General features: G+C 37.4%; 1 protein-coding gene across 3 annotated transcripts in view; it reads left to right on the forward strand.

Moving 5' to 3' along the window:
* Positions 1-19,331, forward strand: part of SGK3 (serum/glucocorticoid regulated kinase family member 3) — a 139,816-nt gene extending 120,485 nt beyond the window's left edge. For 2 of the 3 annotated variants that reach the window (XM_032421543.1, XM_032421542.1), the window contains exons 14-17: positions 6,665-6,760; positions 8,758-8,913; positions 13,051-13,140; positions 16,880-19,330. In XM_032421543.1, the coding sequence (XP_032277434.1) occupies positions 6,665-6,760; positions 8,758-8,913; positions 13,051-13,140; positions 16,880-17,050 (513 nt within the window). In that variant the 3' untranslated portion in view covers positions 17,051-19,330. Of the gene's footprint in view, positions 1-6,664; positions 6,761-8,757; positions 8,914-13,050; positions 13,141-16,879 lie in introns of all 3 variants that reach the window. The other variant, XM_032421544.1, reaches the window with a different exon arrangement.
* The last annotated feature ends 5,460 nt before the right edge of the window (positions 19,332-24,791 follow it).

Here is a 24,791-nt window from a genome sequence, read left to right on the forward strand (position 1 = left end):
TTCCTGTCTCACATTTAGGTCTTTCATCCATTTTGAGTCTATTTTTGTGTGTGGTGTAAGGAAATGGTCCAGTTTCATTCTTCTGCATGTGGCTGTCCAATTTTCCCAACACCATTTGTTGAAGAGACTGTCTTTTTTCCATTGGACATCCTTTCCTGCTTTTTCAAAGATTAGCTGACCATAGAGTTGAGGATCCATTTCTGGGCTCTCTATTCTGTTCCATTGATCTATGTGTCTGTTTCTGTGCCAGTACCATACTGTCTTGATGATGACAGTTTTGTAATAGAGCTTGAAGTCCTGAATTGTGATGCCACCAGCTTTGCTTTTCTTTTTCAACATTCCTCTGGCTATTCGGGGTCTTTTCTGGTTCCATACAAATTTTAGGATTATTTGTTCCATTTCTTTGAAAAAAGTTGATGGTATTTTGATAGGGATTGGATTAAATGTGGAGATTGCTCTAGGTAGCATAGACATTTTCACAATATTTGTTCTTCCAGTCCATGAGCATGGAAGGTTTGTCCATTTCTTTGTGTCTTCCTCAATTTCTTTCATGAGTATTCTGTAGTTTTCTGAGTACAGATCCTTTGCCTCTTTGGTTAGGTTTATTCCCAAGTATTTTATGGTTTTGAGTGCAATTGTAAATGGGATCGACTCCTTAATTTCTCTTTCTTCTGTTTCATTGTTAGTATATAGACGAGCAACTGATTTCTGTGCATTGATTTTATATCCTGCCACTTTACTGAATTCCTATATGAGTTCTAGCAGTTTTGGGGTGGCGTCTTTTGGGTTTGCCACATAAAGTATCATATCATCTGCAAAGAGTGAGAGTTTGACTTCTTCTTTGCTGATTCAGATGCCTTTTATTTCTTTTTGTTGTCTGATTGCTGTGGCTAGGACTTCTAGTACTCTGTTGAATAGCAGTGGTGATAGTGGACATCCCTGCCGTGTTCCTGACCTTAGTGGGAAAGCTCTCAGTTTTTCCCCATTGAGAATGATATTCGCTGTGGGTTTTTCATAGATGGCTTTTATGATATTGAGGTATGTTCCCTCTATCCCTACACTGTGAAGAGTTTTAATCAAGAAAGGATGCTGTACTTTTGTCAAACGTTTTTTCTGCATCTATTGAGAGGATCATATGGTTCTTGTCCTTTCTTTTATTAATGTGTAGTGTATCACATTGATTTGCAGAGGTTGAACCATGCTTGCAGCCCAGGAATAAATCCCACTTCGTCGTGGTGAATAATCCTTTTAATGTACTGTTGGATCCTATTGGCTAGGCTTTTGGTGAGAATTTTTGCATCCATGTTCATCAGGGATATTGGTCTGTAATTCTCCTTTTTGGTGGGGTCTTTGTCTGATTTGGGGATCAAGGTAATGGTGGCCTCATAAAATGAGTTTGGAAGTTTTCCTTCCATTTCTATTTTTTGAAACAGTTTCAGAAGAATAGGTATTAATTCTTCTTTGAATGTTTGATAGAATTCCCCTGGGAAGCCATCTGGCCCTGGACTCTTGTTTGTTGGGAGATTTTTGATTACTTCTTCAGTTTCCTTGCTGGTTATGGGTCTGTTCAAGTTTTCTATTTCTTCCTGGTTCAGTTTTGGTAGCTTATACATCTCTAGGAATTCATCCATTTCTTCCAGATTGCTTAATTTGTTGGCATATAGTTGCTCATAGTATGTTCTTATACTTGTTTGTATTTCTTTGGTGGTGGTTGTGATCTCTCCCCTTTCATTCATGATTTTATTTATTTGGGTCCTTTCTTTTTTCTTTTTGATAAGTCTGGCCAGGGGTTTATCAATCTTATTAATTCTTTCAGAGAACCAGCTCATAGTTATATTAATCTGTTATACTGTTCTTTTGGTTTCTATTTCATTGATTTCTGCTCTAATCTTTATTAATTTTCTTCTCCTGCTGGGTTCAGGCTTTAACTGCTGTTCTTTCTCCAGCTCCTTTAGGTGTAGGGTTAGGTTGTGTATTGGAGACCTTTCTTGTTTCTTGAGAAAGGCTTGTATTGCCATATACTTCCCTCTTAGGACTGCCTTTGCTGCATCCCAAAGATTTTGAACAGTTGTGTTTTCATTTTCATTTGTTTCCATGAATTTTTTAAATTCTTCTTTAATTTCTTGGTTGACCCATTTATTCTTTAGTAGGATGGTCTTTATTTGAGTATTTGAGTTCTTTCCAAATTTCATCTTGTGATTGAGTTCCAGTTTCAAAGCATTATGGTCTGAAAATATGCAAGGAATGATCCCAGTCTTTTGGTACCAGTTGAGACCTGATTTTCGACCCAGTATGTGATTATTCTGGAGAATGTTCCATGTGCACTCAAGAAGAATGTGTATTCTGTTACTTTAGGTTGGTATGCTCTGAATATATCTGTGAAGTCCATCTGGTCCAGTGTGTCATTCAGAGCCCTTGTTTCCTTGTTGATCTTTTGTTTAGATGATCTGTCCATTGCAGTGAGTGTGGTGTTAAAGTCCCCTACTGTTATCGATGTGTTTCTTTAATTTTGTTATTAATTGGTTTATATAATTGGTTTCTCCCATGTTAGGGGCATAAATATTTACAATTGTTTGATCTTCTTGTTGGATAGACTCTTTAATTATGATATTGTATCGTTCCTCATCTTTTATTACAGTGTTTGGTTTAAAATGTAATTTGTCTGATATAAGGATTGTTACCTTAGCTTCTTTTGATGTCCATTAGCATACTAAATGGTTTTCCAGCCCCTCACTTTCAATCTGGAAGTGTCTTTGGGTCTAAAATGAGTCTCTTGCAGACAGAATATCAATGGGTCTTGCTTTTTATCCAATCTGATACCCTATATCTTTTGATTAGGGCAGTTAGCCCATTTACATACAGAGTAACTGTTGAAAGATTTGAATTTAGTGCCATTGTATTACCTGTAAAGTCACTGTTTCTGTATATTGTCTCTGTTCCTTTCTGGTCTATGTTACTTTTGGGCTCTCTCTTCGCTTAGAGCATCCCTTCTAGTATTTCTTGTAGGGCTGGTTTGGTGATCACAAATTCTTTTATTTCTGTTTGTCCTGGAAGCTCTCTATCTCTCCTTCTATTTTGAATGACATCCTTGCTGGATAAAGTATTCTTGGCTGCATATTTTTCTTGGTTAGTACCCTGAATATATCATGCCAGTTCTTTCTGGCCTGCTAGGTCTCTGTGGATAGGTCTGCTGCCATTCTAATGTTTCTACCCTTGTAGGTTACAGAGCTCTTGTCCCGAGCTGCTCTCAGGATTTTCTCCTTGTCTCTGAGATTTGCAAGTTTCACTGTTATATGTCGAGGTGTTCACCTATTTTTACTGATTTTGAGGGGACTTGTCTGTGCCTTCTGGACTTGAATGCCGGCTTCCTTCCCCAGGTTAGGGAAGTTCTCCACTATAATTTGCTCCAGTATACCTTCTGCTCCCCTCCCTCTCTTTTTCTTCTGGGATCCCAAATATTCTAATACTGTTTCACGTTATGGTATCACTTATCTCTCAGATTCTCTCCTTGTGATCCAGTAGTTGTTTATCTCTCTTTTTCTCAGCATCTTTATTCTCCATAATTTTGTTTTCTATATCACTCATTCTCTCTTCTGCCTCATTTATCCTAGCAGTTAGGGCCTCCATTTTTTATTGCATCTCATTAATAGCCTTTTTTATTTTGACTTGATTAGATTTTAGTTCTTTTATTTCTCCAGAAAGGGATTCTCTAGTGTCTTCTATGCTTTTTTCAAGCCCAGTATCTTTATAATCATTATGCTGAATTCTAGTTCTGATATCTTACTTAATGTCCATACTGATTAGGTCCCTGGCAGTCAGTACTGCCTCTTGTTCTCTTTGTTGAGGTGAGTTTTTCCATCTTATCATTCTGTCCAGAGAAGAATAGATGAACAAGAGAACAAAATACTAAAATGGCAATAATGACCCCAGAGAAATATACACTAAATCAGAAGAGACCTGAAACAAAAACAAAAAAAAAAATTAAAATTAAAAAAAGAGAGAAAATAATCAACCAGGTGAACAGAACAGAGAAATACACTGGATCCTGTGTGTATTTTGGTCTGTTTGTTAGAAGAAACTGCATCCCAAAATTGTAAAGAAAGAAAAACATACACACACACACACACACACACACACACAAATAAAATTAAATACAAAAAGGATAGAATGTAAGTGTAAAAATGAAAATTAAAAAAGATTTTTTAAAAAGCTGATAAAATGGGGTGCCTGGGTGGCTCAGTCAGTTAAGCATCTGCCTTCAGCTCAGGTCATGATCCCAGGGTCTTGGGATCGATCCCCATATCGGGCTCCCTGCTCAGCGGGGAGCCTGCTTCTCCCTCTCCCTCTGCCTGCTGCTCTGCCTACTTGTGCGCTCTATCTCTGTTAAATAAATAAATAAAAATCTTTGGAAAAAATTAAAAAGTTGATAAAATAAGAATTTGGTTGAAAAAGGAGTGAAAAAAATTAAAATTGAAAGACTAAAAATCATGGGGGGAAAAACATGTATTCTGTATACTCTTCCTGTAGCGCTGGAGTTTTGCAGTTCTGTGATCAGTAAACTTGGTCTTAGCTGAATGTTCTTGCTGATCTTCTGGGGGAGGAGCCTGTTGCACTGATTCTCAGGTTTCTTTGCCTGGGCAGAATTACACTGCCCTTGCCAGGGGCCTAGGCTAAGTAATCTTCTTCAGATTGCTCCAAGTGGCTTTTGTTCCCTGAAGGCTTTCCAGGCTGCCTTAGAGGATGAGAATGAAAATGGTGGCCTCCCAGTCTCCCTACAATCTCCCTACCCGGAGCCGAAAGCTAGGGGCCCACTCCTCAGTGCACCTTCAGGGAAAAGCAGTCAGTCACTCCTGTCTCCCTGGTCTTCCGCCACACTCCTTGCTCACCCGGCCTGTGACTGAGCGTTTCTATCTCAGGCATGTGACTAGGTTTCGAGTCTCCAAATTCTGCAAACTGCTGGGTCACGCACTCATGCCACTCCTCCGAGGGGAGGCAGAGGGGGTCTCGCAGAGGTTCTACCACTTGCTGGGCTCCCCGGACCATGCCTGGGTTTGCGGTATATGGCAACCCTGAGCTCAGAGCCCACTCCAGAGCTGAGAGCCCATTCCTGGGCTCGCTGATTGCTGCTGGCTTCCCCATTCCAATGCCTGGGAGCTGTGCCCCACTCAGGCACACGCCGTCTTCCTGTGACCCTTGGGATCCTCATTCCAACCTAGGATTCCACCCCATTTCACCACCTGAGCACCTTTCAAGCAGGGACATCCCTCTCCGGAGCAGACTTCTAAAAGTTCTGATTTTGTGCTCACTGGTTTGTTACTTTCCAGTGCTGGCCGAGGGAGGCTCCCTCCACCCACGGTTTATCTTCCCATATATCCCCTCGGATTCACTTCTCCGTACCTCCTCCCTTACAGAAAGTGGCCGCTTTTCTATTTGTAGAGTTGCGGCTATTCTTTTCTTAGATCTCCAGTTGAGTTTGCAGGTGTTCAGAATGATTTGATAGCTACTAGCTGAATTCCTGGGGCCAGGTGAAACTAAGGTCTCCTGCTCCTCCGCCATCTTGGGCTATCTTGAATGTGTATCGATTGTATAATTATCAAAATCTTTTTTTTTAAGAATTTTTTTTATTTATTCATTTGAGACAGATACAGAGCGAGAGAGAGCGAGCAGGAGCAGTGGGGTGAGGCAGAAGAAGAGGGAGAAGCAGACTCCCTTCTGAGCAGGGAGCCCGATGTGGGTATCGATCCCAGGACCTGGAGATCATGACCTGAGCCAAAGGCAGACGCTTAACCATCTGAGCCACCCAGGCACCCCAAGTTATCAAAATCTTTAGGTCCTGTAGTTTTAAGAGAAGAAACACAAGTTTTTTTGGTCATCTAAATCTAAATGTAATCAGAAATTACTAAACCCTTTTAATATATTTTGCCATTTTTTTGGATCACATTTAAAAAAAAAAAAAGCCTAAGAAGAAATTATTTCCTTACTTCATATGGGAAGAGAAAATATATATTTTGCAATCTCGAATTCAAATTCACCGTTTTATATGTGTGAAATTGTTTAAATGTTTTACAAATAAAATGTGCATAGCCATCTAAAAACTTACACTTTTCTAAATAATATGTTAAAGAATTATACAGTAATTACAGTAATTACAATGGTAATTAATAATAGTTACTATTATAATTCTCTAATAACAATGCAATTCACATTCTTTTTTCTTTAAATGAAGGTGGAAAATTGGATTATAATTGCCACATTAAAAATTCTTTCTTCAAGAGAAACAATTATGAGTAATGATCAGAGGAATTCCTAAAATAAATTAATCTTGTGAAAGACTCTCCCTGCCCCCCCTAGCCCAATACCTAGTTTACATAGTATTACAGATTTCTGATTTGTTGTCCTCTTCTGTTTGCCCTAATTGCATCACAGTTTGTGGGGGGAAGTGCTTGAATATGAGTATTTTGAAAAATGTGCCACATGATTCTGAAGAATACTACTGCCTGAGAACCCCCCTGGTGTAGGATGAGCATACCCAACCAATTAAAAATCTAGATAATATGTTTTTAGCATCATACTAACATCTTAAATTTGTTAAATTTCTTAATTATTCCTAAATTTTATCATGAATTGTTTATTGAGTTGATCTAATATTTAATGTTTTCCATAGTACCTTGCTCCTGAAGTAATCCGAAAACAGCCCTATGACAATACTGTAGATTGGTGGTGCCTTGGTGCTGTTCTCTATGAAATGCTGTATGGATTGGTATGTATTTCTGCTCTCTCATTATTGTTCCAATATATTTTCATTATTTTGAGTTGTCTGTCTTTTTTAATAATCCCGAGGACTCTTAGATAACACTGATTGAGTAGTAGTCGTAACCTGGTTAAATGAATCCAGAATCACATTGGGGATATACACAAAAGGAAAAACTTTTCCTTTGTTACTGGTCTTTTAACGTAATTTTTTTTCTCTTACTAATCACTACTTACACTAATCAGTATTCTCATCCAACTTGGCATTTTTTAGAAATAGACACTAGCTATAACATTAATATTATTCACTTCCATACAGTTTACTTGTCATCATTCTGCCCAATTTCAAAAAGATGGAAAGAAAAAGATTTTTGTATTAATTAGAAGATCATATCTTTTGGGTTTTGCCTTGTATTTTATTTTTATAGGATTAATACACTGGTGCTTCACTTTTTCTGCCGATAGGAAACCCTCTATGCCCTTTACCAAAAACATTACTAGATTTTATTGAAAAAAAGGGATGTTCACTAGGAAATCATTTACCCCAGTTTTTATTAATTGAAGACACATAAGGCCAACCAGTGCTTCTGATTAACGTGTGTAAAATTGTTTTACTACAGTAATTAATATTCCAACCAGGAGTGCCTGGCTGGATCAGTTGGAGGGGCATGCGACTCTTGATCTTGGGATCTTGAGTTCGAGCCCCATGTTGGGTGTAGAGATTACTAAAAAAATAAATAAACTTTAAAAATATATATCATTCCAACCAAAAGCAAGCAATTTAGGCACTTTGGTTAGTTTACATATTCTTATAGGACCAATTTTTCTTTATACTTTTTGAGATATTTAGAGTAGTTTCTAAAGTCTTTTTGTGATCCCATGAGTGTCCAGCAGCCCCATGCTGGGGACCGTGCACTCATCACCCATGCTGCTGATCACACTAAGTTAAATACTACCATCAGCAGAGACCTGAGCTGGGGCTTGTTTTTTTTTAATTCACTTTTTGTTTTGTATGGGGTTTCCCCCCCCGAAAACTGGGGAGCTCTCATTGAAATCCAACACATGAGGTGCATGTTAGAGCATTTGTCTTGTGTTGCTAACTTTGAATGATAGATTCCTATGACAACCAACACTGTCTCTTTTTTGCCCTTGCTTACTAAAAGATTTAGTGTTCTCGTTATAGTGACTTGGAATACCTGATATACACTTACTTTCTTTAAACGCTGGGTATTTGCTGTCCTGATATTTCTGAATCCTTTAAATTTCTTTAGAGGACCCTGAAAGTGGAAAATACTGTTATTGTATATAAAATGCAATTGATTCAAAAGGGAACATTTGAAACATAGATTTCACTAATGACACTTATATTAACTTTTTAAAAATAAAGTTCGATTTTAAAAAGCAAAAATGTTTCTTTCCTGTAAAAAAGAAAGTGACAAGCTATATAACTGCCTTAACTTTAAAAATTACTTTTAGTTTAAAAATTAACTCGACAATAAACTGGCTAATCCTCATGTTGAAGCTGTACAGGGCTTAGGCTGTGAATTGTAATTCTGCACAGTGCACCCGTAATGCTGTCATTACCAAAAGTCTCCATCTCTACTGGAAATCTCTGTTTTAATTCACTTATTCCCAAGTCTCAAAAAATTATTTAATATTTGATCTGTGTTGAATCTGTGTGTGCAGTAATTCTTTCCGTATGCTTCTAATGAGGTTGGTGGTTTTCTCCAGAACAGATACTATGACAGCTTTTACACGGTTTATTACCTGTCTGCAGTGTATTCTTGAACATTCAGTGAATGCATATTGGGCTCTACATGGTGCTGGGTTTTAAACCCTCTTCACATTGGAGACCACACTGCAGATGTACACATGCCCACAAGGCCTGTGCATTTCTAGAACTGTCCAGACCCAGACTGATCCCTGTAGAGCAAGGCCAAATCCAACTCTTTTAACCCTATTTCGGCATAGCTTAATTAACGCTATTTTCCTTTTTTCCCCCGCCAGCCTCCTTTTTATTGCCGAGATGTTGCTGAAATGTATGACAATATTCTTCACAAGCCCCTAAGTTTGAGGCCAGGAGTGAGCCTCACAGCCTGGTCCATTCTGGAAGAACTCCTAGAAAAAGACAGGCAAAATCGACTTGGTGCCAAAGAAGACTTTGTATGTATATCCTTCCCAGTACCTGCTTTATTTAAGCTTATTTTAAGATTCAAAGAAAAATTCTTATTTTATGTGGCATTTACTGGGACGAATACAGCTCTTAAATAGCACCATGGAAAAGAAGCATGCTTGTCCCAGCAGTTCTCCCCAGTGTTTATAGGGTTTGAAGCACTTGCACAGGCGGCTTTTCATTTGATCTTCGTAACAGTTCCAGCCTCTCCTCCTCACCCCTCACATCCTGCTTTCACACCCTATTATTTATTTGATTTTCATTTATAAGAATTTTCCTCCCTTCTTTTTAAAAAATGTGTGGCATGCATTTTTTGGTTACCTAAACTTTTAAATCATTTTACTTAAGAATTTATTGAATGCCTCCTGTCTGCATGAGGTAATGCCTTTTGCCTTGAACTAACATTTAATAATTTTTTTCTTCTGAGAATTTGGTGACACCTCCCTGAGGTAATTATAGAATCTGCAGGTTTGTTTGGTTTTTTAAAAAATCAGGGTAATTAAGAGTGCCTGGCTGGCTCAGTAAATGGAGTGTGTGACTCTTGATCTCGGCGTTGTGGGTTTGAGCCCCACAATGGGTGTAGCAATTACTTAAAAATAAAAAATCCTTAAAAAAAAAAAAAATCAGGGTAACTAAATTGCTTGTGTAGCCACTGGTGTTATGTTCACATGTCAGTAAATTCATGAACTATTGGGGAACATGAACTTTTACTTTTTTTTAAAGGTTTTATTTTATTTATTTGACAGAGAGAGACACAGCTAGAGAGGGAACACAAGCAGAGGGAGTGGGAGAGGGAGAAGCAGGATTCCCGTGGAGCAGGGAGCCCGATGCGGGGCTCTATCCCAGGACGCTGGGATCATGACCTGAGCCAAAGGCAGACGCTTAACGACTGAGCCACCCAGGCGCCCTGGGGAACATGAACTTTTAAATTCACTTAAATCTCTCACAAATTCAGGATGTCTGCGTGGCTCAGTCGGATCATGACCCATCTGCCTTCGGCTCAGGTCATGATCCCGGGGTCCTGGGATTGAGCCCCGCATCAGGCTCCCTTCTCAGCGGGAAGTCACTTCTCCCTCTACCTCTGCCCATCCCCCTGCTTGTGCGCTCTCTCTTACTCTCTCTCAAATAAATATATAAAATCTTTAAACAAAAAAATTTCTCACAAATTCTTCGGGGCTGTTTATCAGTCATGAACTCGAACCTGAATGACAAACTTGTCTGCACTGCTTTTCCCCTCCCACACTCCCCAGTTTAGTAGGTCGCTCTCTCAACAGTTTTCCATCTAGCTTTGATTTATTCCATACTCCTTTGTTTCATTTAGTCTTGTTAATACTTCACACCTTCTTGCCCCTTGGTCCTTTTATGCATTTCAGTGGCAGAAATCCCAACCCTGGCTGAATCCTGGTTGTTATCTTCTGGGCTGCTGAATAGTGCTGAAGAAGGTTGCAGCACCGGGCATATTGGAAGCACTGTGAAGTCCCAGTCACTAATCTCTGTGCTTCACTGCCTGGTGTTGCTCCTGTGTTTCTGTAGCTGCTTCTCCTACTCTCTCTACTAACCATTTCAGATGTTCTCCAAATTTCCAGACTCCTTTTCTTCTCCTTCACTTTTAGCAGATGATCTTGCCTTCTCTTTTATAGGGAAAATAGAATCAGCAGAGCAGAACAACCTCAGTCTCATTGTCAGATTTGCAGACCTAACACGCACCTGCTCGCTGTCATTTCCCTCTTTCTAATGTAGTGGAAAAGGCCAGTTTCCACCTCTGCCCTGGATCCCGACTTCTCATGGGGAACCCTGTGCATGCTTTTTTTCTGCACAGAAAACTGCTTCCTTTTGTTAGGGGTCCTTCCAATCAATAATTAAACATTATCAAGTCTGTTGCTTCTTAAACCAAAACCCCTCAACCATGCTGTCCTGCCAGGTAATACTTTTTCCCTTCACAGCCAAACTTGTTAAAAGTTTCTGTACTCATTTTTTCTTTCTGAATTTCCTCTCATTTCTCAGTTTACCAAAAATAGCTACTAGAATTGCTGAATCAGGGGCACCTGGGTGGCTCAGTCAGTTAAGCATCTGCCTTCGGCTCAGTTCATTACCCCGGGGTCCTGGGATTGAGTCCCACATTGGGCTCCTTGCTCAGTGGGGAGTCTCTTTCTCCCTCTGCCTGCCGCTCCCCCTGCTTGTCCTCACACTCTCTCTTTCTCTCTCTGACAAATAAAATCTTTAAAAAAATAAACTTCCAACACTCTTGTTCCATAGACTTCCGCAAGATCCCACAGTCATCCCATGCTTTCCTTTCTGTATTTCTGGGCCCTCTTCTGTAATGTCCTGTGTAAGCTCCTTTCTTCAACCTGTTGGTTAAGTGTTGTGGTTCCTTGTGGTTGTCCTAAACCCTCTTTTCCTTCTTCTGTGCTCTCTTCCTTGACAGTCTCAATTGGCCCAATGGCTTTGGTTCTCTGTATGTCTTCATCTCACGTTTATAACTCCAGTCCAGACCTCTCTTCTGAACTCGGGACAATGGGATATCTGCCTATTCAGCACCACCCTTCGGATTTCTGGAGAGAACTTCAAACATAGCATGTTCAAAATTGAACTCCTACCATTTTCCTTTTTTGTGCCTCAGGTCAGAAATCTGAGTCATTCTTGACTTCTCGTTCTTCCTTACTTCCATATTCAATAGACAGCCAGATCTTATTGTATTTGCCTCCTAAATCTTTCCCACAACCACACGCTTTTCTACTCCCACTGTGATTACTCTTTTTCTGCCATTCTCAACTTATTTTTTTTTAAAGATTTTATTTTTAGGTAATCTCTCCATCCAACGTGGGGCCCAAACACACAAGCCTGAGATCAAGAGTCACGGCTCCACAAACAGCCAGCCAGGCACCCCTACCATTTTGAGCTTGTGTTTGGCCACAACAATAGCTATTTTTCCTTCATTTGCTCGTGGCTTTCCAGTCCATTTCCCTATTACAGTCCAAGTGGTCTTAAACAACAAACCAAAAATCCCCCATATTTGTGACATTTCTAAAACTCCCTCATGACTTCTCATAATCCTAGAATAAAATCCGAAATTCTTAATGTAGACCCAATATGATATGGCCTTTTTGCCTCACAGGCTTCCCCTTGTGTGACAGTCCCAATCCTTTCCCGTACTGCAACAATATTTGACTCATTTTCTTGATCCAACTAACCTCTTTGCCACCTCAGGACCTTCGTATTTTGCCTGGAATGTTCTCCCCCCTCATTTTTTATATGACTAACTTTTACTCACCTTTCAGACCTCTGATCAAACATTACTTCATCTCCAGAATGTCTTTTTAGACCCACCAAACTAGGTTGGATCCTACTTTATACGCTCTTGTGTCACCTTGCAGGGAAAATAACTGGAATTGATACTCTGCCAGCCTTTGATCATACTAACCCAGAATAGAATTTTTTTTTCTTGGTACAATAACTTATCAGTTTGATTTTACCTCTGCCCCAGTGTGTAAAAAAACTCTTACCTAACTTCTTTTTTACCTCTTCCATTCAGATAATAATTACAATTCTTTGTGCCTATGTAGTGTCTTATTCTTTTTTTTTTTTAAGATTTATTTATTTATTTATTTGAGAGAGAGAGCACAGAGGGGAGGGACACAGGGAGAGGGAGAGAGAGGCTTAAGCAGACTCCGTGCTGAGCGCAGAGCTCAATGCGGGGCTTGATTCCATGACCCTGAGATCACAGCCTGAGCCGAAACCGGGAGTTGGACACTTAACTGACAGCGCCACCCAGGCACCTTGTGCCTTATTCTTTTCATGTCTCTTTTATTTCCATATTTTTCACTAGTCCTTAAAATTGCATGTGAAGTGTCTAGGACAGAAATGTTAACTCCATTTTACCTACAAAGAAACTATGACTGTGAAGAAGATATAACTTCGGTTGGTCATTCTGAATAACTGTCCTGTCTGCTCTGGTGGTAGTCTCTCCACTACACTATCTTGCCGCATGAATACCATTAACGTGTACCTAGAAAGAATTATTGAGGGACAAAGTGGTAATGGTTCAGCTTCATATAATTATTCAGTGAGTACTTAATTGTATTTTTCAACATTAGTAAAAAAAATTATGTATTTCTTTAACATTCTAGCTTGAAATTCAGAATCATCCTTTTTTTGAGTCACTCAGCTGGACTGATCTTGTGCAAAAGAGGATTCCACCACCATTTAATCCTAATGTGGTAAGTGTCTATCCAAATCTTATTTTCTAAACTAGTGAAATGTAGAACTGTAGCTCATCATAATTTTAGCAATAGATCTCAAAATCTAATGTGAATGAAACTGAATCATCAGTACCAATATATGAAAATATGTCTTGGGGTTGTCTAGTGTACTGATAACTTCAAGATGACCAGTAAAATTATAGTTATATTACATTGGTAAAAGTATCTTTTAGCATAGTAATTATGAAGTGTTCCTTTGGAACATGTATAAGAAAGGGATGAGCTCATTAGATTAAAAAAAGATGCACATTAAATTTAAGTGAGGTGTCTCATGCCTATAAATCAACAAACATTTTAAGTAACATTAATGCACATTTTTTTCTAGATTGATACAAAACCAAGCACAGGCAAACATTAATGGTAATGTTTCACAACACCAAAACACTTTAAATAAAAGAAAAAAAAAATTCACCTATGATCCCGCAACCCCAAATCAATCTTGATTTATATTATACTCTCTCGTCCTTACCTGTTATTTTTACTGCTATAATAACACATCACAAAAATTGCCATGTTTTTTTATTTGATAGTATAAGGATTGTCATGTTTTTATTTAACGTTATAAGGATTTTCTAAGTGCCTGCTCATTTTTACATTTATTATTATTACCATTCACTTAACAAGAAAAGGCAATCGAGCATAAGAAAGCATAGATAGAATAGTGATTTTGAAATGAGGCACAGATTTGAATCCTTGAATCCTTTTTGGAAAATAAAATGTTCATGTTAGCTTGACTTGTTAAATCAACTGATGGAAACATTTTACCTAAAGGTTTTTTTTTTTAAGAGGAAAGCTTCATCAAAGATCTGTTTACAGTGTTAATGATGTTGAAAATTTGGGGAAATAAATACAGAACAATAGGGAAATTTTTAATAATCATCAGTAGGCCAATAATGATGTTACTAACTATTGATGGCTATATCTTTAGGCATATACTTTTATGCATTATAATATGTAATTTATTCCTTATGCTACCAAGTCACTACCGTTACTGTCCTTTTAATTATACATGTTTTATAAATGAAGGAATGGAAAGTCAGAGATGCCACACAGCTGGATTAAAAAGTAGCAGAGCAAGGATTCAGATCTGTGCCTCATTTCAAAATCACTATTCTATCTATGCTTTCTTATGCTCGATTGCTTTTTCTTGTTAAGTGAATGGTAATAATAATAAATGTAAAAATGAGCAGGCACTTAGAAAATCCTTATAATGTTAAATAAAAACACGACAATCCTTATACTATCAAATAAAAAAACATGGCAATTTTTGTGATGTGTTATTATAGCAGTAAAAATAACAGGTAAGGACTAGGAGAGAGTATAATATAAACCAAGATTGATTTGGGGTTGCGGGATCATAGGTGAATTTTTTTTTTCTCTTATTTAAAGTGTTTTGGTGTTGTGAAATTCATGGCATACTTTTTTAGTAAATTAGTGCAGAATAAGGAAATTGCTTCAGGAAAATATTACTTAGTCTACTCATTTTAAAGGTTTGTTTCAGTGCATAGCTTATGACTAGTAATATTTAATAAGTGTGACACTGTACACCTATTAACAATATTTGTAGATTGCCTTATTTCATATAGCTTATCCAGAAGTGACTCCATTAAGGACAGTTTCTGTCCCTAATTTCTAGAGTTTGCAGTAAGAACCTAGGACCTTTAAGAATTATTTTATTTTTATTTTTACATTGAAAGTCTTACTGAGTTTAGTTATCCTCAAATAAATATGTCATCAGGCACATTAAAGAGTTAGGTACTCCTAAGCAGTACTGGAAATGGAAACAATGTTGATTTCAGAGTCAGTACCTCCATTTGGATCCCCACTCTTTTTGACTAATAAAATTTTTTAAAGCAAGATCCACAACCAAGAAGCCACAGAAGAAATTGGTAAATTTGGCCACATTAAATTTAGAAATGTCTACATGGTAAGAAAGAAAAAAAACAACAACACTGCAAATAACAAACTGGGAAAGGTTTCTTTAACACATAAAGCATTCTTACAAGTCAATGAGAAAAAAGACCAATGACCAGTAAAAACATGGACAAAAGACACAAAATATGCAGTTACAGAAAAATAAATACAGATGGCTTTTAAATATATGGAAAGATGTTCAAACTCACTGACAAACTCTAATAGGTTACCATTTTCCACCTAACAAATTAATAAAGATCAGAAAGTTAGAGTATGTTAATGTAGACGTTCTCACACTCTGTTCTCAGTACTTGCATCCTTTTATTTAACTCTGACAGCAATTCTATGAAATAGTACTACTATTTTCCATATATTACAGATGAGTTAACTTAGGCACAGAAAAGGTTAAATAACTTGCCCAGAGTTTCAAGTTAAAGAACTAGAATTTGAGCTCGGGCTCTTCGAAGACAGAACCTTCCCTCACTCTTACCATAAGCAATACAGTGTTATCCCTGTCAGTACTAGCCATGAGCCATAAGGGCAGCATTCATAAAATATCTATAAAGTCAAGTAAAAGAACATTTGCCATCATTTACTGAACACCTTCTACCTGTCAGATTCTGGGAATTTTGTGGACTAACACATCAGATCCTCACAACAACCTTAACAGGTAGGTGGTAGTATTCTTACTTACAGGAGTGGAAACAGAGTTAGGGTAATTTATATAGAAAATTAGAGCTAGTAAAAAAAAAAAAAAAATTAGAGCCAGCAAATTTCATAGCCAGAATTCAAACCTTAGTCTTATTCCAAAGCCCATCCTTCTGGGGTTACATGTAAGAATTTGACAACATTTTATATATACACATAAATACAACTTGTAGCATTCTTCTTCCTCTCTGGAGGAATTTCTCATATTGAGGGATCTAGCACTCTGGGTTTCCCTTGTCTGTGCTCTGCTGTTTGTAGACCTACCAGGCTAACTGTATCCTTGGCTTAGAGTACCTGCCCTGGATCCTTGTCTGTTCACCTCAGTTAGACTTGGTGACCTAGACATGCTAAGGATTCCCTTCCGCTTAGAGCAGAGATAACCTAGAGATTCAGGGATGAGTTCTAAGAGTGAGTCACTGGAATTTGTCTCTCAGTTTTTATCTGCAAATACGTCAGAAGGGGAGAGTGTGGTAGTTTGTACCAGATTTGTAAAGGAAGACGAAAAACCGCTTCCATCAAGAAGCTGCCATGCTTTACTTCCCGGGTTCCCAGCTTCTTTAGGCCTCTACAGCTAAGATGTCCTAGCCAAATGCCTAATGACCTCTGTAGCACAGTTTTATTTAACGCCCCTTTATTCTCCTCAAAAGGCTTCTCCTATCCAGAGTATAGAAACTAGATAGGCAAGCATTTGATAGGAGCTCAAGTGAAAAGTGCCATCCTGAAAACCTACCTGGACTCCTTTTCTAAACTTAGAGGTGGTGCTGGGTAGAGAGAAAGAGGGGTCAGTTGCAGGGCCTGAGGTTCAAGTTACCATAAGTTAGGACTCTGTTATGCTAGCCTACCACCCTTGTCTCCCCCCACTTCCAACAACAACTTTGCTAGAAGGACAGAAAACCTCACCTAAATAGTAAACTCTGGAAAGGAAAAGCAGAAATGGTTTCAAGGAAATGGTGAAGAAGGAAGACATCTAAACTTGCCAGGAATAAATATATAAATTCATGAAGTGGTTTTAATAAAAGACTAAATTAGTGAAAAACAAGCTAAGGTGAATAATACTATGCTTTTGCTGTTTTAGGCAGGACCAGATGATATCAGGAACTTTGATGCAGCATTTACGGAAGAAACAGTTCCGTACTCTGTGTGTGTGTCTTCTGACTATTCGATAGTGAACGCCAGTGTGCTGGAGGCAGATGATGCATTCGTTGGGTTCTCTTACGCACCTCCTTCAGAAGATTTATTTTTGTGAACAGTTTGCCATCCAGAAACCATTGAGCAAACATAAGCCTACAGATGAGACTGAAACTCCTCTTTGTGTGAATATATTCAAAGATGTTTAACTAGTGCCTCATTTTTACATGTAATGTTAAAAACTATGAAAAATGTATTTTCTGCTGTATGCAAGAAAATAGGGCATTTCAAAGAGCTAAGTTTTGAATTAAAATTTCTATTGTTTATTAAGCTTATTTTTAAACAGAGTTTTAAAAGCTATTCTCAGCATTAACCTATTTTTAAAGAAAACATTTTGCTAATGACTGTTTTTCCCCCCTGAGTTTACACTAACATCTACCCAAGACAGACTATTTTTCAACAGCCTATTTCAGTTTGGTTAACATGACATTAATGCCTTTATAACTCTCTACTTTGACCTTTGTTCTCAGATCAGAACTATGCAATTGGTATGTGGTTGTTTAAGAAGAAACCACATCTTTCCATGATAAGTCATTCTTTGACATAATCAGTTCTTGGTAGGATTAAAATGTGAAAACATAGTTAACACATGGGCTGTGAGTTAACACTTTGAATAAGTGTTCATTCTGCAGATCAAATTAAGAAATAACAAAAGAAGACCCATTGCTTTTGAAATACCAATTCAAATTTGTGAATTATATTTCTCTGGAAGAAAAGTAAAGGCTTAATAGTTAGAAAGTTTAAAATATTCCCAAAGATCTGAAGGGTAATAAAATACTACTGGATTTTTTTTTTTTTAGGTGGTGCCAAAAATGAATGTCTCTATGTCATGTATTTATATTACAAATACATTCTATTTATGTTCTTTCTGGTCTTTATGTTGTTAAGTAGGCCTAAATCTTGGTATTTGCTTTTGCAAAAAGCTGTTCAAAACTGTCTTTCTAATTGGTTAATAAGTGAAAAATATTGAGCCTTCTAGAGTTTTTACCTAATTGGGAATATAAAAAATAGAATAGCAAATTCTTGGTCAGTATATGTATTTCACTACTTTGTAACAAAAGTTAAAAATGATTCAGGCCGATGCAACGTCAGTATCTTTTTTGTCTTAGAAAAAGCACAGGAAACTGACCTTAAAATCATACTAAAAACAAACTGTGTACTTGTCATTATAAAAGAGAATACAGAAAAACTAAAAAAGAATGCTTGTCTTGGAATTCTGCTTCTTAGAGAAGAAATTTTTAAAGTCATGTAGGAAACATCGTGAAAGTTTAGGGACCAACTTTATATGCTTCAGGAACAAGCATTCTTTCCATGTATTTTCTCTTGAGAAAGAAATCACAAAAGCATTTCACACCAATACCCTTTGGCTTAAAAATGTTCAGCAAAATGTGCTTTTGTTAGATTAATAATGTTTGCATCCAATACACTGAATCTTCCTTTAGAGGTAAGACTTTAATAGCAACACTGTAAATATTTGGTTTATTTGGCACTACTGTAAGTTCTGCTTTTACACAAAGTTCTTTGCTTATTATAAAGCAAAATAAAAACTGTAGTCTCTTGTATGATTTTTTTTTTACTCAGCCACTCCTTAATTAAACTGCCAAAAATTAAAGGGCAATATTGTATATTTTTAAGAACAAATTTAAATATGCTGATGTTTATTGGATCACAAGAAATACAAATCTTATAGTATAATAAAACTAGCAAAAAGATTAATAAGCATCTAATCCCTGTCATTATTTTAAATTGGTGATGGTTTATAAAAGTCATTACAAAAAATGATTTGTATATGTGAGGGATAAAAGAATAAAACTTTACCTATATTTGGACACACATAAAAATTAGATTATCTAGATTATCAGAGGCTGACATATTTAATATTCAGGGAATAAACATCTTCCTAGTTTCCAGTTTATTTTTTCTCTCATAGCATGCTGTCTTTTAGAAAAAAATGTGTCCCCTTTGAATAGTTGAACCATTTCATGGCTATTGCCAAAATAAATTCAAGGGTCTGAGTGAAGAATCCCTAACATTCTTCATGTTATCCATACCTCTTATTTTATTGCATATGGTACAGTGAAGAGCTTCCCAGCCATTGTTACAGCATAGTACACACTGAAATTGACAAGTTTTGGGCATACCTGGGGGGAGGTGCTGAATGATGTAGATAGAGACTGGAAGCAGGTTCTCCGTTCAAAATTTTTATATGCCAAAATAATTTTTGAACTTAAGATATTTACAGAGCCAACAAATGCCGTTTGGATATAATTTTAGCAATGGAACATTTAAAAAGTGGCTTAAATATTTCAAATATTTATTACTGTAAAATTTGATCACTATAAAAACTTACCATTACCAGTGTCTTTTAGCATACCTTTAACTAGTAATTATCCACAGGCATAATATTAAAAAACTTTACACAGGGGCGCCTGGGTGGCTCAGTTGGTTAAGCAACTGCCTTCGGCTCAGGTCGTGATCCTGGAGTCCCGGGATCAAGTCCCACATCGGGCTCCCTGCTCAGCGAGGAGCCTGCTTCTCCCTCTGACCCTCCCCCCTCTAATGTACTCTCTCTCATTCTCGCTCTCTCAAATAAATAAATCTTTAAAAAAAAAAACAAAACTGTACACAGATGTTACTGTATGAAGAGTGGGAGTGAGTATTAACAGGAAAATTTGTGGTGATATTAGAATGACTTTTTCAATAAACTGTGTTGAAATTGATAACTTAATTCCTCATATATGTAGTTTGGAAGTTAAGTCTTTTAAAAGGGATTTTCTGCCACTTGCCTTTAAGGTTGGTTTTTACTTTTACTGATTTTTACAGATTATTCCATATCCCAAGGTGATTGTTCTTTTATTATAAAATCCTAAAAGTACATAGATGAGTGTCAGGCATCTTGAGTACCTTGAAATAATATGCCAAGTTTTGTGTATGAATGAAATCGAGTTGGGGCAGGGAGTGCTACATGGCTTTGTTCAGATGCCCAAAAGGATTCACTGCTGTAAGAATACTGGGTTTCCTCTCTGCCATTTTAGTTCTTCTTTACTCACCTACTACTAAGAGTAATTGCTCTCTAACTTCCCTGAAGGCATTCCAGTTGGGACTTTTTACGTCTTTAGCATTTTTGGTGTCTTACCAATATTGCATGATCATTCATTTGTAATCCTTTTTTTTTTTTTTTTAAAGATTTTATTTATTTATTTGACACAGAGAGAGAGAGAGCACAAGCAGGGGGAGCAGCAGGCAGAGGGAGAGGGAGAAGCAGGCTCTCTGCTGAGCAAGGAGCCCGATGCGGGACTCCATCCCAGGACCCTGGGATCATGACCTGAGCCGAAGGCAGTCGCTTAACCAACTGAGCCAGCCAGGCATCCCTCATTTGTAATCCTTTAAACACATTCCTTAATAGTTAAAAGGACCCCTATGCAAAAATAGTTCTTATTTTACTATTCCCTTATATTATGTCCATTTTTACAGAGGTAAATAAATCAGCAAGAAACATAGCTATTTCAAAGTGTAACTTTTCAATAATTTATCCAAAGTCAAGATAGTAGAGAATAATTTAAAGCAATATTACACAAAAAAAAGCCTACAGAGAAGTATAAATTCAGAGTGATTTATAGCAGTGAAGTAGCCAAAGGATCCTACAAACAAAAATTATTTTTACATGTTGTACTGAAAATGATGAACACCATATCTTTAACAGCATAAAACAAAAAAATTACATCATTCTATATAACCCTTCTTACTGGAAGAGCCAGACATGTTTGGTGATTTTACAAATCTTGTGTTCAAATGTGACTTGGAAGTTTTTACTGAAAATTCTCTTTTGCAGGAATATTATCTCATAGATTTATCCTCTTCCTTCTAACATATTTTCAGTGTTTTCATGTTATTAAGGAGCAGAGATTTACATTTCAATTTTAGTTGAGTTTCTATGGGAAAGTCTAGAATGAGTTATCAATATTTAAGTGTTTTTATGTTTTATTAGGTAAGAATCCAGAAGGCTTATGTGCAATAAAACAGACTTACCCAAATAGTCTAATTTATCTCAGTGTGTTGGACTTTTTCAGTTCTTTCCAGATAGTAGTTAATATGGCCTTGCTGTTCTGAATTTTTCTCTCATGCCTCAATAATAATAATAATACAGAAATTATAGCCTACTTTGTTAATGATAGATTGATGTTGAACATTAACACTTATTTACTTTAGAAAGATAACCCTAGCTATATGCCTCAAATAGATATCAAAAGCAAAGCTTTGGGGGCGCCTGGCTGGCTCAGTTCGTTAAGTGTCTGACTTGATTTTGGCTAAGGTTGTGATCTTGGGATTGTGGGATCAAGCCCCACATCAGGCTCCACACTCAGCAGGGAGTCTGCTTGAGATTCTCTCCCTCTCCCTCTGCCCCTCCACCCACTTGTGCACTCACTCTCCTATCCCCCAATAAATAAATCTTTAAAAAAAAAAAAAGCTTTGTATTTGTCAGAATTCATATGACTTTAACACTTAGGAGCTGGGCATTTATTTGGCTCTATATAAATTATACCTCAGTGAAAAATATTGAAAGACAAAGTCAGCTATATATAACAAAAAATAAAATTTAGATAACCCATAATACTACCATCTTAAAGTATTTGAGACATTTTACCACATTACATATGAAAGAATCCAGGAATTTGGAGCCAGAGAAAAATTAAAGGTGAAGAGGTGAAAATAGCCCAACCTGAGCCATGTAAGTGCACGACAGGGACTTCCTTTTTTCCAGTTCCACCTGTAAGGAGCTTGGAAGTTACCAAGTAAAAAGCTGAACAGACTGAATCATCAACTACTCTTCTTGGATACAGAAGAAAAGGGAGGATACAGGGCAAAGTGCTACCCCCAACACTGGAGAGGCAGGTGAATATAAGAAGTTGCAACTTACTAGAGCAGAGACTCAACAACTGCGGGAGCCGGTGCACGAGTTGGAAAATGGAACTAGATTAGCAAGTTGCCAGAGGCTAAGTGAAGACAATTGAGAGTGAAAAAGTCCAGGGAGAGCAGTCATAGGGATCCCCACAATTTTGTGAAATTGACCTCCCAGAGCTCAAGGAGCTTCTCACAAATACTGGAGAAAAACTCTCTTGCGATTCCAGCAGAAGGAGAGGAAAAGGGACACGTTTCAAATATGCTAGGGCATTCTGGTCTTAACATTCTGGTCTTCTCCTGCCTTTAGGAGAATCTAGTTAATCAGAACCTGACCTGCAGGGGTTTTCTCAGAGCCTAATATGCAGGAAGGAAAGTACCAAACTCTAGTCAGTTCAAGTCTCTCAGTTTTTATCTGTGGGAGAAGGGAAATACCCAACTTCAGTCCACTCTAGCCACCCTGTCCCACCTAATGGGAGAGAAAAAACTAAGAAACACACTAAATTTGTCCAGAGGCATAGGATCACTAAAATAAAGACCTAATCATAGAATCATAGAACACTTCCCTCTCACCATACCATATCACCACATTTTAAAAGATCTATTTATAGCACTTCCTTTTACCCACTACATCATGTCTGGCCACCAAGTAAAACTACAAGGCTCACTAAAAGGCAAAAACAAAAAACAAAAGCCCACACAATTTGAAGAGAAAGAGCATCAGAATGCAGGGATGTTGGAATTATCAGACCAGGAGTTTAAAACAAGTATGATTAATACGTCAAGGTCCCTAGGGGCACCTGGGTGGCTCAGCTGTTAAGTGTCTGCCTTCAGCTAAGGTCATGATACCAGGGTCCTGGATCAAGCCCCTCATCGGGCTCCCTGCTCAGCAGGAAGTCTGCTTCTCCCTCTTCCTCTGCCCTCCCCCATCCCCCTGCTCATGCTCTCTCTCTCTCTCAAATAAAATCTCTAAAAATATACATATATGTTAAGGTCCCTAATAGATAAAGCAAGAACAGATGGTCTATGTTGTAAGCAGAAAGAAATCCTAAGAAAGAAACAGAAAGAAATGCTGGAGATGTAAACAACAACAACAAATGAAGAATGCCTTTGATGGACTTATTAGTATACTGGACATGGCTGAGGAAAGAATCTCTGAGTTTGAGGATATTTCAGTGAAAACCTCCAAAGCTGAAAAACAAAGAGAACAAAGACTAAAGAAAACAGAACCATATCCAAGGACAGTGGGACAACTGCAAATGGTGTAATACACGTGTAATAGAAATACCAGAAGAAGAGAGAAAGAAACAGAAGAAATATTTGAAGTAATAATGACAGAATTTTCCCTGAATTAATGTCAGACACCAAACCACAGATGGAGGAAACTCAGGAACACCAAGCAGGATAAATGCCAAAAAATTATACCTAGGCATATCATTTTCAAACTTCAGAAAATCAAAGATAATGAAAAAGTCCTGAAAGAAGCCAGAGGAAAAACATCACCTTACCTATAGAGGAACAAAGAAAAGAATTAGACCCAACTAGTCCTCAGAAATCATGCAAACAAGAAGAGTGGAGTGAAATAAATAAAATGCTGAGAGGGACATTTGGGTGGCTCAGTCAATTGAGCTTCAGATTCTTGGTTTTGGCTTAGGTCATGATCTTGGGGTCATGGGATTGAGCCCTACGTCGGGCTCTGTGCCCTGTGAGGTCTGCTTGTTCCTCTCCCTGTCCCTCTGCTTCTTACCCTGCAGGTGCTCATGCACATGCACATGCTCTCTCTCTCTCTCTCTCTCTCTCAAAAAATTTTAAAAAGTAAAGGAGAAATGGACTTTCTTAGACAAACAAAAATTGAGGTAATGTGTTGCAATAGACCTGCCTTGCAAGAAATGTTGAAAGAAGTTCTTTAGAGAAAAAGAAAACATCATAGGTCAGAAACTCAGATCTACATAAAGAAAGGAAGGGCATCAAAAAGGAGTAAATGAAAGTAAAATAAAACTTTTACTTTTCTTAATTGATCTAACAGATAACAATTTGTTCAAAGTAACAGCAACAATGTCTTTGATAATGTATGCATATGTATATATCATATAGGTAAGCTTATTTGTGCTTTTATATAAGTAAAACGAATGATGTCAATGATGCAAGAGACAGGAGGGAAGAATTAAGATTATTTTATTATTATAAGGTACTCAACACTGAGGTACTTCACTGTACTGTGAAGCAGTATAATGTTATTTGAAAGTGGATTTGGATTAGTTGTAAATGGGTATTGCAAACTCTAGGACAGTTACTATAAAAAGGTGGGGGGAAAGTGTAATTGATATGCTAAAAAAAAATGGACTCAGTTAAAATCACAAAAGGCAGAAAAAGGATGGGAGACAAAAATAAAGACAAGAAAAAGGCAACAAATAGAAAATAGTAACAAATATGGTAGGTATTAGTTCAACTATATCAATAATCGCTTTAAGCATAAATGGTCTAAATGTACCAATTAAAAGACAGAGATTGTCAGAGTAGATCAAAAAACAAGATTCAACTATGTGTTGTCTACGAGGAATTTACTTTAAATTTAAAGATACATACAGACTGAAAGTAAATGGATGAAGAAGAATACACCATGCTAACACTAATCAAAAGAAAGCAGGAGTAGCTATATTAACGTCAGACAGAGCAGATTTCAAAGTGAGGAAAATTATCAGGAATAAAAAAAAGGGATTACATAATGATAAAGGAGTCAATTCTCTAGAAAGACATAACAAGCCTCAACGTGTATGTGCCTAACAAAAGAGTGTCTGACTGCATTAGGCAAAAACTGATAGAACTGCAAGGAGAGACAGATGAATCCACTATCATAGTTGGAGACTTCAACACTCCTCTCTCAGAAATGGACAGATCCA

This window comes from Phoca vitulina, unplaced genomic scaffold, assembly GCF_004348235.1.
Source record: "Phoca vitulina isolate PV1807 unplaced genomic scaffold, GSC_HSeal_1.0 scaffold25, whole genome shotgun sequence".
NCBI lineage: Eukaryota > Metazoa > Chordata > Mammalia > Carnivora > Phocidae > Phoca > Phoca vitulina.